We start from the raw sequence: 15,695 nt of genomic DNA, 5'->3' as shown, positions 1-15,695 counted from the left end.
TCTCAGATGGTATGTCTCTACTGGTTGAATTACCCTGATAATTTGCTCCCCTTTTCTTACTGCAGTGCTTCTTTGAAACAAATTCCCTAGTAGCACAAATATATATTTAAGATTATTTCAAAGAAATAAGGCAGGAATAGTATCCAGATGTATGATACCCGTGATGGCAAACCTATGGCATTCATTCCACAGGTGGCACACAGAGCCATCTGCTGGCATGCGAGCCATCACCCAGGTCAGCTCTACTGCACATGCGCAGACGCCTCCTGGCAGCCAGCTGATTTTCAAGTCTCTGCTGGGAGAAGTGTACACATGCGTGGGGATGGTGGGGTGTGCGAGTGCATGCATGTGGGGTGGGGGGGTTGCGTGCACATGTATGTGGGGGATGCTCACCACATTTCTGGCTCCAGGAGGCTTCAGGGAAGCCTGCTAGCACTAAAACGGGGAGTGGGGGGGTGCGGCGCTCCCACCCCCAATTTTGGTGCTAGCAGGCCTCCTGGAAGCCCCTGGAACTAAAAATAGGGGGTGGGGAGGTGAAGCGCACTCCCCTCACCCCCCGTTTTTTGTTCCAGGATGCTTCAGGGAGGCCTCCTAGCACCAAAACGAGGATCATACGCATATGTGTGGGGGGCAGTGGGAGTGCCAGGGAAGCACATGAATGCTCACGGGGCAGGACCTGTGGGGGGCATTGCATTATAGATGTCAACACATGGGCGTGCGCGCTTTCGGCACCTGAGGAAAAAAAAGTTTCGCGATCAATGTATTAGACCATAACTTCTATAATTTTAAATCATTGGATAAATTCAGCTTCGATGAAGGGAGTTATGGTGGAAATACAAATTAAATTAAATTAAAGGCATGAGACAAGATAAAACAGGATATGGATTTTGATTTCTATTTTTGACTCATGCCTTCGACAACCAAGCTCTTTAAGGATTAGTGTTGTCTAAATTGCAACTGTGTGTATGAATATATGGCAAACTGGAAGAAGTTCCTAAACTGAAAATGGACAGCATCTGGGATTTATATATCTATCTGGCAATATGATACTGTCCTGGGAAACAGAATATTGCTTTATGTTTATTTATTTATTTATTATTGGTACGATTTGTAGGCCGCCTAATCCCGGAGGACTCCGGGCGGCTTACAACGAAGGAAGACGGAATAATAAAAATGAAAATAAAAAATAAAAAAACAGGTTAAAATGTGCAGTAATTTCAGTAATACAGAAAAGAATGTACATATTTGCACATTTTTCTGAGGGCAGAATAAAATCAAATTCAAAAAGGAAATGAATTACTAATGGTAATGTTTGAACTGGAGTCTTCAAACTGTAAACATATTAAAATATTTAATTTATTAGAAAAAAAACAAGTAAGTGGAATTAACGAGGTTGGTTTTGTTGTTAAAATTTGACATCTCACCACTTAAATGGCATCATTAATCATAGTGTTTGTACGGAAGCACATTTTTTTTTCTTGAATTCTAACTATTGGTGACAGACAACCAGCGCATATATTTTATTATAAATATGCTAATCTTGTGTTATAATTATAAAACATAAATGTAAATTGCTCATGGTATTGTGATTTACATTTCCTGTAATTCTTTTTAACATGTACTTAACTATAAGCTTTGACAGAAATATTCCTTTAAATCCTACATTCTGTATAACTAATTAGCTTAATAATATACCATTTTACTGTCACAGGATCAAGGCATCTGGTCTAAAGCTGCGGTTTTGCACTAATGAAACTCAAGCTACGCGGGACAAATTTGTGAAAAAGTTGCAGCATTTGGGTTTTGACATCGCGGTAAATGAAGTCACTGCTCCGGCACCCGCCGTATGTCGGATTCTGAAGGAGCGCAATCTGAGGCCTCATCTTCTTGTGCATGACGGTTTGCTAATATTTAATTTTTTTTCATATAAAGTGGACTGCAATTAAGTAATTTCAATCTAATATAGGTTCACTTTAGATGTGTATAATTCAGGAATGAAACTCTTAGATTCTCCTACTAGTTTTGGATTAATGATTAGATTAAGACAACTGGAAGTCAAAATAGCAATAGCAATAGTTAGACTTATATACCGCTTCATAGGGCTTTCAGCCCTCTCTAAGTGGTTTACAGAGTCAGCACATCGCCCCCAACAACAATCCGGGTCCTCATTTTACCCACCTCGGAAGGATGGAAGGCTGAGTCAACCTTGAGCCTAGTGGGATTTGAACAGCCAAACTGCTGAACTGCAGTCAGCTGAAGTAGCCTGCAGTGCTGCATTTAACCACTGCGCCACCTCGGCTCAGAACAAAACAGAACAAAAATCCCAAAACTAATCATGAAAGTGAGCAGATGGGGTGGTAACTAGATAATAAAATGGCCCACTTAGGATGAACATCTGGCCTTTCATAATCCATGTTTTCTGAAGTCATGAAGCTGAGTATGGGGTGAACGTTCCTACCTCCTATCCTGTGCCAACTTTTCATTGAAGATCTTGGCATGTGTTCCAATTCCTTGGTTTGTTAACTGAAGTAAGTAATCTGCATTTTGGTTTAATGTCTTCTAAAATCTTCATGAATGAGCTTGCACAGGATAGGAGTAAAATTGGTTACCTGACCTTAGTATCTTTGCACCAAAACTTGTACACAGTATGTATAAACTTGTACTGCTGTCATATCTGACACTTGTCTGCCTGCTGCCAATTACCTCCACTTGACCAATTAGATCCCACAGATTAGGCCTCCTCCGAATCCCATCTGCCGGCCAGTGTCGACTGGCGACTACCCGGAGGAGAGCCTTCTCTGTGGCTGCTCCGACCCTCTGGAACGAACTCCCCGTGGAGATTCGAACCCTCACCACCCTCCAGGCCTTCCGCAAAGCCCTTAAAACCTGGCTGTTCCGACAGGCCTGGGGCTAAAGAACCGTTGCCCCCGTCTCGAATGGTATGACTGTTGTGTGTTTTAAATCATGCATTGTTTTGTGTCGTTTTTAATTTTGTCTGTATCACCCCTTCCCTGGTTTGAGTTGTGAGCCGCCCTGAGTCCCCTTCGGGGAAAAGGGCGGCATATAAATAAAATAAACATTCTAAACATTCTAAACATTGTTTCTAAATTCATAAAATAGGTCCTTTTCCTTTTTTACTTCAAACAAATATGGAAAAATACTTAAGGTTGTTTTCTGTTCTTTCATATTGGAGAACAATAAAGTTAAAAACCTTCACCAGATTTCTTGTAATTTACAAGCAATTTTATTCTGCTTACTCTTGGATAATGTAAGCATTCTAAGAAAGTCTTCCAAAATGTTTTCTACTTGAAGCATTAAAAAAAACAAAAACAGCCTTCTTTTTAGGCTTCTGCTTTGCAACTACATGCAATTAGTTATCTTGAAATTCCAAAACATGACTTGAGGGAGTTAGATTTATCCTCTTTGTTTAAGCTTCATTCTTGTCAATTGAACTGCAACCACAAGATATCAGGTTGACAGTAAATGACAATTGTTTCCTTACCATCTCTTAGAGCAGAGGTGGGCTCCTACCAGTTTGCACCTATTCGGTAGAACCGGTTCGTCAAATCTACCGAACCGGTTAGAAGAGGTTCCACCAGTGGAACCGGAAAGCAGGCCACACCTACAGAAGAGGTCCCAAAATTTTTTGAAACCCACCACTGGTCCTTGGATATGATTATTCTACACTATCATGCTCATATTTATAAAACTCGGTGCCTCTGTGAAAGATAAGAATGACTACTGCGTTTGTGGTGGAATCAGAACATTGCGTGTGTTGAAGTTGTTTTAACGCAAACCAAAGATGCCTTTTGAAAAACAAGTTTACATCCTATTCTTATGCATGCCAGTGCTGTGTGTGAGGTAATTTAAGGTGGTTCTGACAAGTATCGCCAGCATCTTCATATCCGGTCACATGGGCGGCAAGCCACTCCCATCCGGTCACATGGGTGGCAAGCCACTCCCACGAAGGAGGCCACACCCACAGAGTAGGTTCAAACAATTTTTGAAGTCCACCACTGTCTTAGAGACACATTTATTTGATTTCCAAGCTATCAAAGCCATTTTCAAAAGATTTCTGGTTTCTGGGCAAGATTTTTGGAAATGGAAATGTCAGGTGCGAGAAGTCAGGATAGAATCCAAAAAAGTACTAAGTGTTTAGTTCATGCTACCTGTATACAAGAATCTGCACTGCTAACATTCAAGGAGAATTGGCACCAGATAAGAGTCAATGGACTTAGGTCTCCAGGGGCATAGAAATTTCAAACTGATGATGAGTTTGACGGCTTATCCCGATCGTTTCCTATAGACAAGGTATTCAGGATACCTGGCATGCATTTTTCATTTCTTATCAATTAGCCTGTATTTTGATCCTCCTGAACATGCTCCCTCTACACTTTCTGCACATTTGTTTTGCATTTATTTATCAGAAAAAAATTAGATTTTCTGAGGTTTGTTAATATCTCTTTTCTATGGAAGTGGACAATACTGTTTTAGCTGTACTGGACAAAATCGAGTAAGTTTTTGGTTTATGAAGTAACATTTATACTGTACCCTTTGAGGGAGAGAATATGAAATTCTGGTAATGTTTGAACTGCTTTTAGCTCAATAGTTCTAGATTAATATGAACTTGGAAATAAGCATAAGAAATATGTATGTATGTATGTACGTATATATGTACGTACATATTTATGTATGTATGTATGTATATTGTATTGTATTATTATATTATATTATAATATTATATTATATTATATTATTATATTATTGTATTGTATTGTATTGTATTGTATTATATTTATTATATTATATTATATTTATTGTATTGTATTATATTATATTATATTAATTATATTATTATATTATATTATTATATTATTACTCCTTAGATCTCATTCCTGAATTTGCTGATATTGATAAAACAAATCCTAATTGTGTAGTAATTGGAGATGCAGCAGACAACTTTTCTTACAAAAATCTGAATGATGCTTTCCGAGTTCTCATAAGCCTGGAAAATCCAGTTCTGCTGTCTTTGGGAAGAGGGTAAGTTAATAAGTAGAGCTCTGAAAATGTTTTTAAAATAGTAATGTTTGTTTGATGTCCACAAGCTTTTCAAATCCTAACTGCCTTCTTGCAAGTTTGTAAGTTGTCCAAGGATATCTCTCAACTGCGTTCTGAAGAAAAATGCAAAGGATTAATTGACTTTTTTCTTCGTTTAGTCAATTTTGACATCTGTATGTCAATCAAAAGAGTTTTGTCCCAGTCTTCCCATCTTTCTGATACATCACTTGAACGGTTGTTTCATGGTGTCCTATAATAGTAGGGCAACTCTTGCTGTCCTTGTGTTAGGCTAAAAAAGGGCTAGTAAGATAAAACAGTGGTATAAACTGCCAATTTTCTTTTCTGAACCTATTTAAATTATTTTTTGCTATGGATGTTAATGTTCTTTGTCATACTTTCCTCAGCATCTTTTTCCTTCCTCTTTTTTATTGTGTGCCTATATCTGGACTTATGACTGCCCGCTTAATAACTGTTTGAAGTTACGACAGACACTCCCCCTAAAAACTATTTGTGATCCAATTTAAAAGTTTTAACAGTTAGCAATAGCAGTTAGACTTATATACCGCTTCATAGGGCTTTCAGCCCTCTCTAAGCGGTTTACAGAGTCAGCATATCGCCCCCACAGTCCGGGTCCTCATTCCCCCCCACACACAATCACTTGATCACATTTAGAGTGCTTGGCAACTGGCTCACCTTTATAGCTGTTTGCGGTATCCTGGGGTCATGTGATCACAATTTTTAATATTTTTTTTGCTGGTTTCTGATGTTTATTTCTGGTTTCTGGAAAAAAAATGGCCAAATGTATTCACTTAATGACTGTAATGTTTGCCTAATAACTGTAATGTTTGCTTAATAACTGTAATGTTTCCTTAATGACTGAGGCATTTGCTTAATGAACACAGCAAAAAGGATCTGGTCTTACAGTGACCTGCTTAACGATCACAACAGCACAATAATCACAACGATCACAACATCACAATCATCATTCCAGGCTCAATTATGATCCTAATTTAAGGACTACCTATTCTGTTGTACTTCCCACATTTGGCCAGTTTTTTTTTTTAAAAAAACGAATGTTGAACAATAGATAGAGATGGGAGGGATGAATAGTTGCTCAGCGCTGGTAATAGAGAAAGGATGAGTAAGATATTTGTATTTGTATTTAATGGATTGATAGGCCACCCAATCCCGGAGGACTCCGGGCGGCTTACAGAAAAGAAGTAAATTGTCAAGAAAAATATAAAGAATTAAAAAAGACAAAAAAAACAGTTTAAAAGATCACCATGCACCCAATCTGTTCGGGGCTGGACCTCAGCAATGAGGTCAACAGCCCCAGGCCTGCCGGAATAGCCAGGTTTTGACAGCCTTTCGGAAGGCCATGAGAGTGGGTAGGGTCCGGATCTCTGGGGGTAGTTCATTCCATAGGGTCGGAGCGGCTACAGAGAAGGCCCTCCTCCGGGGAGCCGCCAGCTGACATTGCCTGGCTGACGGCACCTGAAGGAGGCCCGCCCTGTGCGATCTTACTGGCCGTTGGGAGGTATGTGGCAGTAGGCGGTCTCGCAGGTATCCAAGAGATATAGAACAGTTCTCTTTGGGCCACATTGTCCTTAAAAGGGGCACTGAAGGCTTTCTTAGACTTTTAGCTTGGAATAATGTGCTTCTTTGGGGCAGGGGTTGCCTCAGTACCTTGTTGGAACTGAGGGCTGTTAGAATCACAAGGCTTTCTGGGGAAAGTCATGTCATGCCTTCAGGAACACAATGAATACCCTATTTTTTGAAGTATAAAATGCATCTTTTTACTCCAAAAAGAGGGTGAAAATCTGGGTGCGTCTTATACTCCGAATGTAGCCGCCTCATCTGGAAAAGGGGCAGGTGAAGTGGGCGCTGCAGAGCTTATGGTGGCTGGAAAGGAGAAACGTTTCGCTTTCAGGGCTCCCGCTCGGCTTGGCTCCCGGGACGGCTCAGGCGATGGTGGTGGTGGCGGCAGCAGCTCCGCACATTGCTGGGGAATGAAGTCATTGTGGCCATTGTCTCCCCTGAGCTGCCCGCTGAATCTCTGAAGCACCTTTTGCTTGCAGGAGGAGGGCGAGGGCGGAGTATATCAAAGCCTCTGAATAACGGAAAGAAAGTCGCGCTTGGAACCTGCCGAAAACTGCCGCCTGAAAAGCTTCCTTTCCCAGTCACTCAGAGGTTTTGGTTTAAGGAAGTGCTGCTTTAAGCCGCCCTCCTCCTCCTGTTGCAAATGAAAGGTGCCTCAAGATGGTAGACTTCTCAGAACACTAGATTGGGAAGTTAAAAACCTGAAATGGGGTACAATCAAGCTTGATTCAAAGGCTTTGGCTTCTGAGATTGTGGTGTTGCCACCCAAAATACTGGTATCGCGATCTCTGCAGCGCCCCCTTTACCTGCCCCTTCTTGGGCGGTTCCAGGCGGCAGTGATCTCAATAATAGGATTTTCGGGTGGCAGCTCAGCAACCCTAGGAGTCAAAGCCTTTGAATCAAGCTTGACTGTATCCCATTCCAAGTTTTTAACTTCCCAATCTAGCGTTCTGAGAAAAGTCTTCGTAGATTGTTCCTCTTCCCTTCCCTTCATCCACCCCCCCCATCTCTCTGGATCTTCTTATTACTATTGCGCCCAGCTACCGTATCTCTCTGCTGCGTGACTGATCTGGGTGGATTTGGCGGGGTGGGGGGAGGAAGGGAAGAGAAACAATATCCACGAAGGCTTTTCTCAGGAGCCAAAGCTTTTGAATCAAGCTTGAAGTGTGGAGGCTTCCCTTCCTACACACACACACACACACTCACACACACACACACACACAGGATCTGTCATGCAGCAAAGAGATACAGTAGCTGGGCGCAATAGCAGCAGTAACAATAAGCACTGCATGACAGATCCGGAGGAGCAAAATGCTATTTGCATCGTTGGGATTTTGGCTAATGGAAGAAGCGTGGGATGGAAAGGGAACTTCGGAATACAGGAGCGCTGTATTCCTGGAGCCTGCAGCTGCAGCATCCTGAAGTTTCCTTTCCATCCCACGCTTCTTTCACTAGCCAAAATCCCAATGATGTCAATAGCTTTTTCCGGAGAGAAAGTGGAGATCTAGGATCCTGAGAAAAGTCTTCGTGCAGAGGAGATTGGTTCTCTTCCCTTGCCCCACCCCCCCACCCCAATCTCTCCGGATCTGTCATGCAGTTTGCTTATTGCTACTGCTGCTATTAAGCCCAGCTACCATATCTCTTTGCTGCATGACAGATCCGGGTGGATTTGGGGTTGTGTGACAAGGGGTTCACTGACAAATGCGCGCTCGACAAAAGCGTGGCGACAAACTGCGGCAAGAAAACCGCAAGGTCGAAATTGCGCCGACGAATGAGTACAGAAGCGCGCCGACAACAGCGCGCCGACAAAAGCGCACCTTCAACAAACAACTAATAACAACCTAATAACCCTAACCCTAACCCTAAACCTAACGGTAAGCCTAACCCTGAACCTAACCCTTACCTTAACTTAAATCACGCTTTTGTGGATGTGGTTTTGTTGGCATGTTGTTGTGGGTGCATTTATGACGTTGCGGTTTTCTCGGCGCACTTTTGTTGTCTGCGCATTTGTCGGGTCACGGTGACAAGGCAGCCTCGTTTCCTTTATGCTTCCCTTTTGCCACTCAGGTGCCTCCATGAGGAACCATTAATCCAAATGGAAGGGATCCCCACCCCTCCTCATCCAATGGGCCGTTCCCAGCCAAGCACAGCAGTAGCCATTCAGGAGCAAGCGGGGAGGAAATAAAGCACGGAGAGAGATGTTTAGTCCTGCTCTGCTGTGGGAGGGGAAGAGAAAAGTGGATTTGAGATCGATAAAAGCATTACTCTTTAAGATCAAGCCCCCACACATCATATTTTTGTCCTCCCCGGCCCCCAGGAGCACTTTGCAGGCCTCCCAAACTCTCTGCATGCCCCATTTTTCACAAAAAATGGGGCGTTGCAGATAGTTTGGGATGCCTGCAGAGTGCCCCGGAAGCAGGGGAGGGAAAAAACTTTTTTTAAAAAAATTACCTCTTCAAAATCTTGATGCGTCTTATACTCCGGTGCGTCTTATACTCCGAAAAATACGGTAGCTGGTGATTATGGTTGAGAGCTAGATGCAAAATGGTGATCATTAAACAATGGGTCAGGAGGCTGTTGGAGAAGGGGTTGTCTGCCTTTCCTAACTCATCACTTGAATTGCTGTTTAGTTGCATCCAATAGCAGGACTATCTCTTCATCATTATATTAGACAAAAAGGACTAGTAAGTAACAGTAAACTTGGATTTCTCTATCTATATTTGTATACAGCATTAAAGGAACCAAGCTTGAATATTTTTAAGTAGGAAAATGAATTTAAAAAGTCACTAAGTTTGCATCCAACTTCTCGTCACTGTCTCTGAGATTCAAGTATATGAATTCCATAATTGTTCAAGTACAGCAGAAGTCATGAGTTCTTCAGAAATCCTTATCAAATCTTTAAGAATATACAGGAACGTATTTTTGGAAACATCATTTTTTTATTATAAAAACATTCAAATATTTAGAATTTGTTTAGAATTTGTTTAGCAGGGGGCTGGACTGGAAGACCTCCAACGTCCCTTCCATGTCAGTTATCCTGCATTCTGTAAAACTCAAAATATTGTTTTGATATACAATCAAGAGAAGTCCTAATTAAGGAATTCTGCGGAAAGCAATCTAATGCAAAGAGGGTAATCATTTCCAAATAAATTAAAATAATCATTTGCAAACACTCTTAAACTTGGTAGGATTTCTAAGTAATATTAAATCTCACTGATATCCTTATATCTTTATGTTAGCTGTACCATGTATCAGCTGTACTTCTACTTATTGCTTCATACAGAGATGTAAGAAGAAAGTAGGAATCATGTTGGTGGTGAATTGTGTCAAGCATACTAAGTGGAATATATTTCATAATTCAGCTTTCTCTTGTAAGATCTTATACAGATCAGAACTATGATTGAGTTGTGAGTGCCGATGGTGTGGATTTTGCCTTCCATTCAATGCCCTCTCAGCCACTTTTCTCATGAGTTACTAATATTATGTAAAGTATAAGTGTTAATAATGTTCATTTCTTTAACTTGCTTTAGGGGGGGAAAACGCAGAATTCTTTCCTGTAAAGTTTTAGTGTATGCACTTGACTGAAGCAGAATGCTGTCCTTGTGAAAATGGAGTGATTTACATTTAGCATCTGTTTTGGGTTGAAAGTGGGAATTGGCTTTGTAATTTCCTCTGTCATGCCACTGTCAGAAAATTAAGCTGTTTATGCTAGACTATAGAAGGTTAATGGCTGTTCTAGCAAAGGTCAAGCGGTCACTTTAAAGAGCGGCTTTGCTGATTAATCGAAAATGGCAGAAGGATATAGCATAAAATCTTATCTGACTGCTCATCCTATGCATTTTTGCTCCTTACCTATTTGTTTAGGAACGTTAAAAAACACTTGAATTGTACAGTTCTCCCTTTTTATTGTTCTAATAAAAGGAAAAAAAAGAAAGGGATCTACTGAGTCATATTTTGAATGTTTGCTAAAGAAAGTCAGCTGCTGAGCTTCTTCATCACCAAACATAGTTATTTGGAATAAGTCCCCCCCTTAGCATTTGCAAAGAAATTGCGATTAAAGTGAGCCTGCCAGCTTAGCTAGCGAGTCCAAGGCTTTTTGCAATGCTGGTTTGATTCTGTCAGTGATATGTGCTATGATCAAAGCCATTTATAATAAGAGAAGATAATATTGCTAAGAATATGTAGTAGTAACAGGGAATTTGGAACAATTGCTAACTCTCTGGATTACACTTTAAATCTGCATATTTTCAATTTCAGACGCTATTATAAAGAAACAGATGGACTAAAACTGGATGTCGGAGCATATATGAAAGCCCTGGAGGTATTTATTTTTTTTAGTAGATAATGTGCTTTAGTCCAGCAAAAGTGTCCTAATGTATTTGTTTATTTTATTAAAACATTTATATACCACTAAACATGTGCATATTACTAAATATGTTACCATATTACTGTATGATACAGGACCTAGCCAGAAAAAAGAGGATCTTTTAAAAAAAAAACAAGAATTTTCAACTAATTCAAAACATGGCAATTTTTTTGGCCAAGACAAGTCTTTGATCTCATGGTCTTAAACATCTTCCTCGATGGGATAGAATAGAATAGAATTCTCTATTGGCCAAGAGTGATTGGACACACAAGAAATTTGTCTTTGGTGCATATGCTCTCGGTGTACATAAAAGAAAAGATACATTTGTCAAGAATAATAAGGTAAAATACTTAATGATAGTCATAGGGTACAAATAAGCAATCAAATCATATTAGGAAACAATCAATATAAATTGTAAGGATACAAGCAACAAAGTTACAGTCGTGCAGTCATAAGTGGGAGGAGATGGGTGATAGGAACGATGAGAAGATTAATAGTAGTGCAGACTTAGTAAATAGTTTGACAGTGTTGAGGGAATTATTTGTTTAGCAGAGTGATGGCGTTCAGGAAGAAATTGTTCTGGTGTCTAGTTGTTCTGGTGTGCAGTGCTTCTATAGCTTTGTTTTCAGGGTAGGAGTTGAAACAATTTATGTCCAGGAGATGTCTGTAAATATTTGCATAGCCTTCTTTTTGACTTGTGCAGTATACAGGTCCTCAACAGAAGACAGGTTGGCAGTAATTGTTTTTTCTGCAATTCTAATTATCCTCTGAATAGCAATAGCTATAGCAGTTAGACTTATATACCCCTTCATAGGGCTTTCAGCCCTCTCTAAGCGGTTTACAGAGTCAGCATATCGCCCCCACAGTCTGGGTCCTCATTTCACCCACCTCGGAAGGATGGAAGGCTGAGTCAACCTTGAGCCGGTGAGATTAGAACCGCTGAACTGCAGATAACAGTCAGCTGAAGTGGCCTGCAGTACTGCACCCTAACCACTGCGCCACCTCGGCTCTGAAGTCTGTGTCTGTCTTGTTTGGTTGCAGAAACAAACCAGACATGGATGTGTGTAGCCAACCACAGTTCAGAGTGCTGATGCTTACATCAAACCTTTTTCCAAATGGGATTGGTTGTGTACATATAACATGAACGGAGCATTTGGAGCTTATGACCTCAATTAGGATCGGAACTTTGATGCTTAATTTGAAATATTTAAATGGCTCTACTTGTTCCCAGAATTGTTCTTCTGGTCTTCTGCTTAGACCAAGGTTGTTGAACATACTAGGCTGTTGTGGCCCGGCAGGAGCCGTTGGAGCTGCCACCAGACTCCGACAGCGAGGGGCCCTATGAGTTGGCCCTGGAGGATGTGGAGGACCCTGGACAGGGTTCCGACTCCGAGCAGGGCGCAGAGAGACTGGTTGGCCACCAGGTGGCGCCTGAGCCTTGGATCAGTGGGGAGGAGACAAGAGAGAGTGATCCAGAAAGCAACAGTGAGTTGTTCTGGGATGCACGCCGTCGAAGGGCTACTCGGCGTCAAGAACAACTACGTAATTACAGGATGTAATTACACTCAGCTGATGCTCATTAAGATCCTCTCCAGACTATAAAAGAGACTGCTTGTGCCACGCCCTTCTTGCAGAAGTCAACGCTTGGACTAAAGAGAAACGAACTTGGCAGGCTGGATTGCTGCCAGAGTTTGTTTGCATTGCTGCCAAGATGTCGGACTTGCTGCCAAGGTCCTTATCTGTTTGTTTATTTGGCTTTCAGCCACCGAGAGTCTGGTCTTGTTATTAAAGGACATTCCATTTTATGCTTGTCTCGGCTTTCGTTACTGGATGGAGGAGGGGGGCTATATGAAAGAACAGCAGAATCTTTCTCCCTCTAATAAATTCCCTATGCATTCCCTTGTATCTTCAAAAATGCATCTTCAAAAAATTGGACATAATCCCTGGAGATTATTTTTGATATTTCTAAAAATAGTATTCCTCCCTTAAGATGTGTTTTAGAATGTTAGCATCATTTGAATGTCAATAGCTTGGAAGCAAGTAATGTGTGTAAATCAGACACTTTTGTTTTGAAAGTAACAGTATTATTTTTGTCCTATTGCCTAGTACGCCTGTGATATTCAAGCTGAGGTGGTGGGAAAACCAGCCAAAATGTTTTTCCAGTCAGCTTTGACGGAAATGGGCATTGAACCTCACCAGGTAAGATTTCCGAACATTGTCAGAGTTGATTTTACTTTTCCCAGGATGGAAATGGGAGGATAAAATAATTCATTGGGGAAGAAATATGAAACCAATTTAGTTGCACAAAAATGTATTGAATTTGCAGGAAACAGCTTTGAAAATAAAACTTGCTTCAGTTCACTTCCCTCATGTTAAATTGTTCATACAGGCAGATAATAACATGTAGAAAGGTTTCTAAAGGTTTCCCATTGGCACTGGAATATTATGTGAAGCTGAAATCTTTGTTCTAACCAGTGGCCAGAGATAAAATTAATGCTCAGTGATAGGGTAGCTATAATGAAAAGTTATATCCTCTCTCCCAAGAAGCAGTAATAATTTACTTGATTATAAAGAGCCGAGGTGGCGCAGTGGTTAAGGTGCAGTACTGCAGGCCACTTCAGCTGACTGTTGTCTGCAGTTCAGTGGTTCTAATCTCACCGGCTCAAGGTTGACTCAGCCTTCCATCCTTCCGAGGTGGGTGAAATGAGGATCCAGACTGTGGGGGCGATATGCTGACTCTGTAAACCGCTTAGAGAGGGCTGAAAGCCCTATGAAGCGGTATATAAGTCTAACTGCCATTGCTATTGCTATTGCTATTGATGAAAATTATGAAGAATGCTCCCTCCAAAACTACTGAATATAGTTATTCGGTAGCATGTACATTCATTTAAATTATTAATAAGTAATAGACTAAAGCGACATCATTAAATAAGCAAAAATCTTAGGATATTTTTTATTTTTTTTTTCCTTTTTAAAAATCTATTTTATAAGGTAAACAAAACCAAAGAGATATCTTTAAATAAGTAATAATCTAAGGACATTTATTATTTTTCTTTCTGTTTTTATTGTCCTTTATAATGTAAGCTGTCCCATGAATTCTGAATTAATCCTGAATTAATATTCAAGTACTTACTTCAAATATTCAGCAGAATTATTAAACAGAGCCGAGGTGGCGCAGTGGTTAGGGTGCAGTACTGAAGGCCACTACAGCTGACTGTTATCTGCAGTTCAGCGGTTCTAATCTCACCGGCTCAAGGTTGACTCAGCCTTCCATCCTTCCGAGGTGGGTGAAATGAGGACCCAGACTGTGGGGGCGATATGCTGACTCTGTAAACCGCTTAGAGAGGGTGTGTGAGACATACCTTGTCAAGTAGGGATACTGTTCTGACCCCCACCTTGCTTGTTCAGAAATTACAGCCACACACAGCTTGCAAAGGAATGTTTTATCAGTCCCGGGCGGCTAACAATATAAATAAATCAAAAAGAAGGGAAGGAAAGAAAAGATAGATTTAAAAACACACCATGCACTCCATTCCAAGTGGGGCTGGACCATATTTTGGGGTCAACAGCCCCAGGCCTGCCGGAACAGCCAGGTTTTAGTGGCTTTACAGAAGGCCGAGAGAGTGGGAAGGGTCCGGATCTCTGCGGAGAGATCATTCCACAGGACCGGGGCAGCTACAGAGAAAGACCGCCCCCGAGTGGTCGCCAACCGGCATTGCCCGGTGAACGGTACCCGAAGGAGGCCCAATCTGTGAGATCTTATAGGTCGTTGGAAAGTATGTGGCAAGAGGCGGTCCCGTAGGTATCCAGGTCCTAAGCCGTGTAGGATACCCTTCAAAGTTTTCCATAGTGCCATAACGTTGGTGATGTTTGTATCCTGTTTCTTCCAATATCTACCTTTTCAATCCATAGAGCATCACAGGGATTTTTTTTTCCTGCCTGACCTAATTAAGGCCAATATTGTAAGTCAAGTAAAGATTTTTGTGTCGAAAATTGTCTAAATGTGGCATATTCCTAAATGTTTGCCAATGGTGTTGAGAAGCTCATTGTCCTAGCATCACCAGGTTGCACGAAAAGGTATGTATCAAATTGTAAATTCAGTTCATGTCACACAGGTATTGTTTGTTTGTTTGTTTATTATACTTGTATGCCGCCCTATTCCCGAGGGACTCAGGGCGGCTAACAAACAAGTGGGGAAGGGGGAGATACAAAAAACAAACAAGACAAAAACAAGATGCACAAAACAGATTAAAAACAACACAACAGTCACAGCAATTCAAGTGGGGCTGGGAACTCATCAGCCCCAGGCCTGCCGGAACAGCCAGGTCTTGACGGCTTTGCGGAAAGCCAGAAGGGTGGTGAGGGTCCGAATCTCCACGGGGAGATCGTTCCAAAGGGCCGGAGCAGCCACAGAGAAGGCCCTCCCCCGAGGGGTCGACAGTCGACATTGGCTAGCGGATGGTATTTGGAGGAGGCCCAATCTGTGGGATCTAGTCTTTATTTTATTACCCTACTGACATGCACATAAAGTGTCTTTTCCAAGTAGCCGATTACCTTTCTCAGACCAATTAGATCGCACAGGTTAGGTCTCCTCCGGATTCCATTTGCCAGCCAGTGTTGGCTGGCGACTCCCCGGGGGAGAGCCTTCTCTGTTGCAGCTCCGACCCTCTGG

At 41.5% G+C, this 15,695-nt stretch overlaps 1 protein-coding gene across 2 annotated transcripts in view; it reads left to right on the top strand.

Annotated features, from left to right (window-relative positions):
* Positions 1 to 15,695, top strand: part of LHPP (phospholysine phosphohistidine inorganic pyrophosphate phosphatase) — a 175,087-nt gene that overhangs the window by 25,352 nt on the left and 134,040 nt on the right. For both annotated transcript variants that reach the window (XM_032225636.1, XM_032225637.1), the window contains exons 2-5: positions 1,712 to 1,899; positions 4,887 to 5,040; positions 10,915 to 10,978; positions 13,130 to 13,222. In XM_032225636.1, the coding sequence (XP_032081527.1) occupies positions 1,712 to 1,899; positions 4,887 to 5,040; positions 10,915 to 10,978; positions 13,130 to 13,222 (499 nt within the window). The remainder of the gene's footprint in view (positions 1 to 1,711; positions 1,900 to 4,886; positions 5,041 to 10,914; positions 10,979 to 13,129; positions 13,223 to 15,695) is intronic.

The sequence above is a fragment of the Thamnophis elegans genome, chromosome 10 (assembly GCF_009769535.1).
Source record: "Thamnophis elegans isolate rThaEle1 chromosome 10, rThaEle1.pri, whole genome shotgun sequence".
Taxonomy (NCBI): Eukaryota; Metazoa; Chordata; class Lepidosauria; order Squamata; family Colubridae; genus Thamnophis; species Thamnophis elegans.
This window is presented reverse-complemented; position numbering and strand designations above follow the sequence as displayed.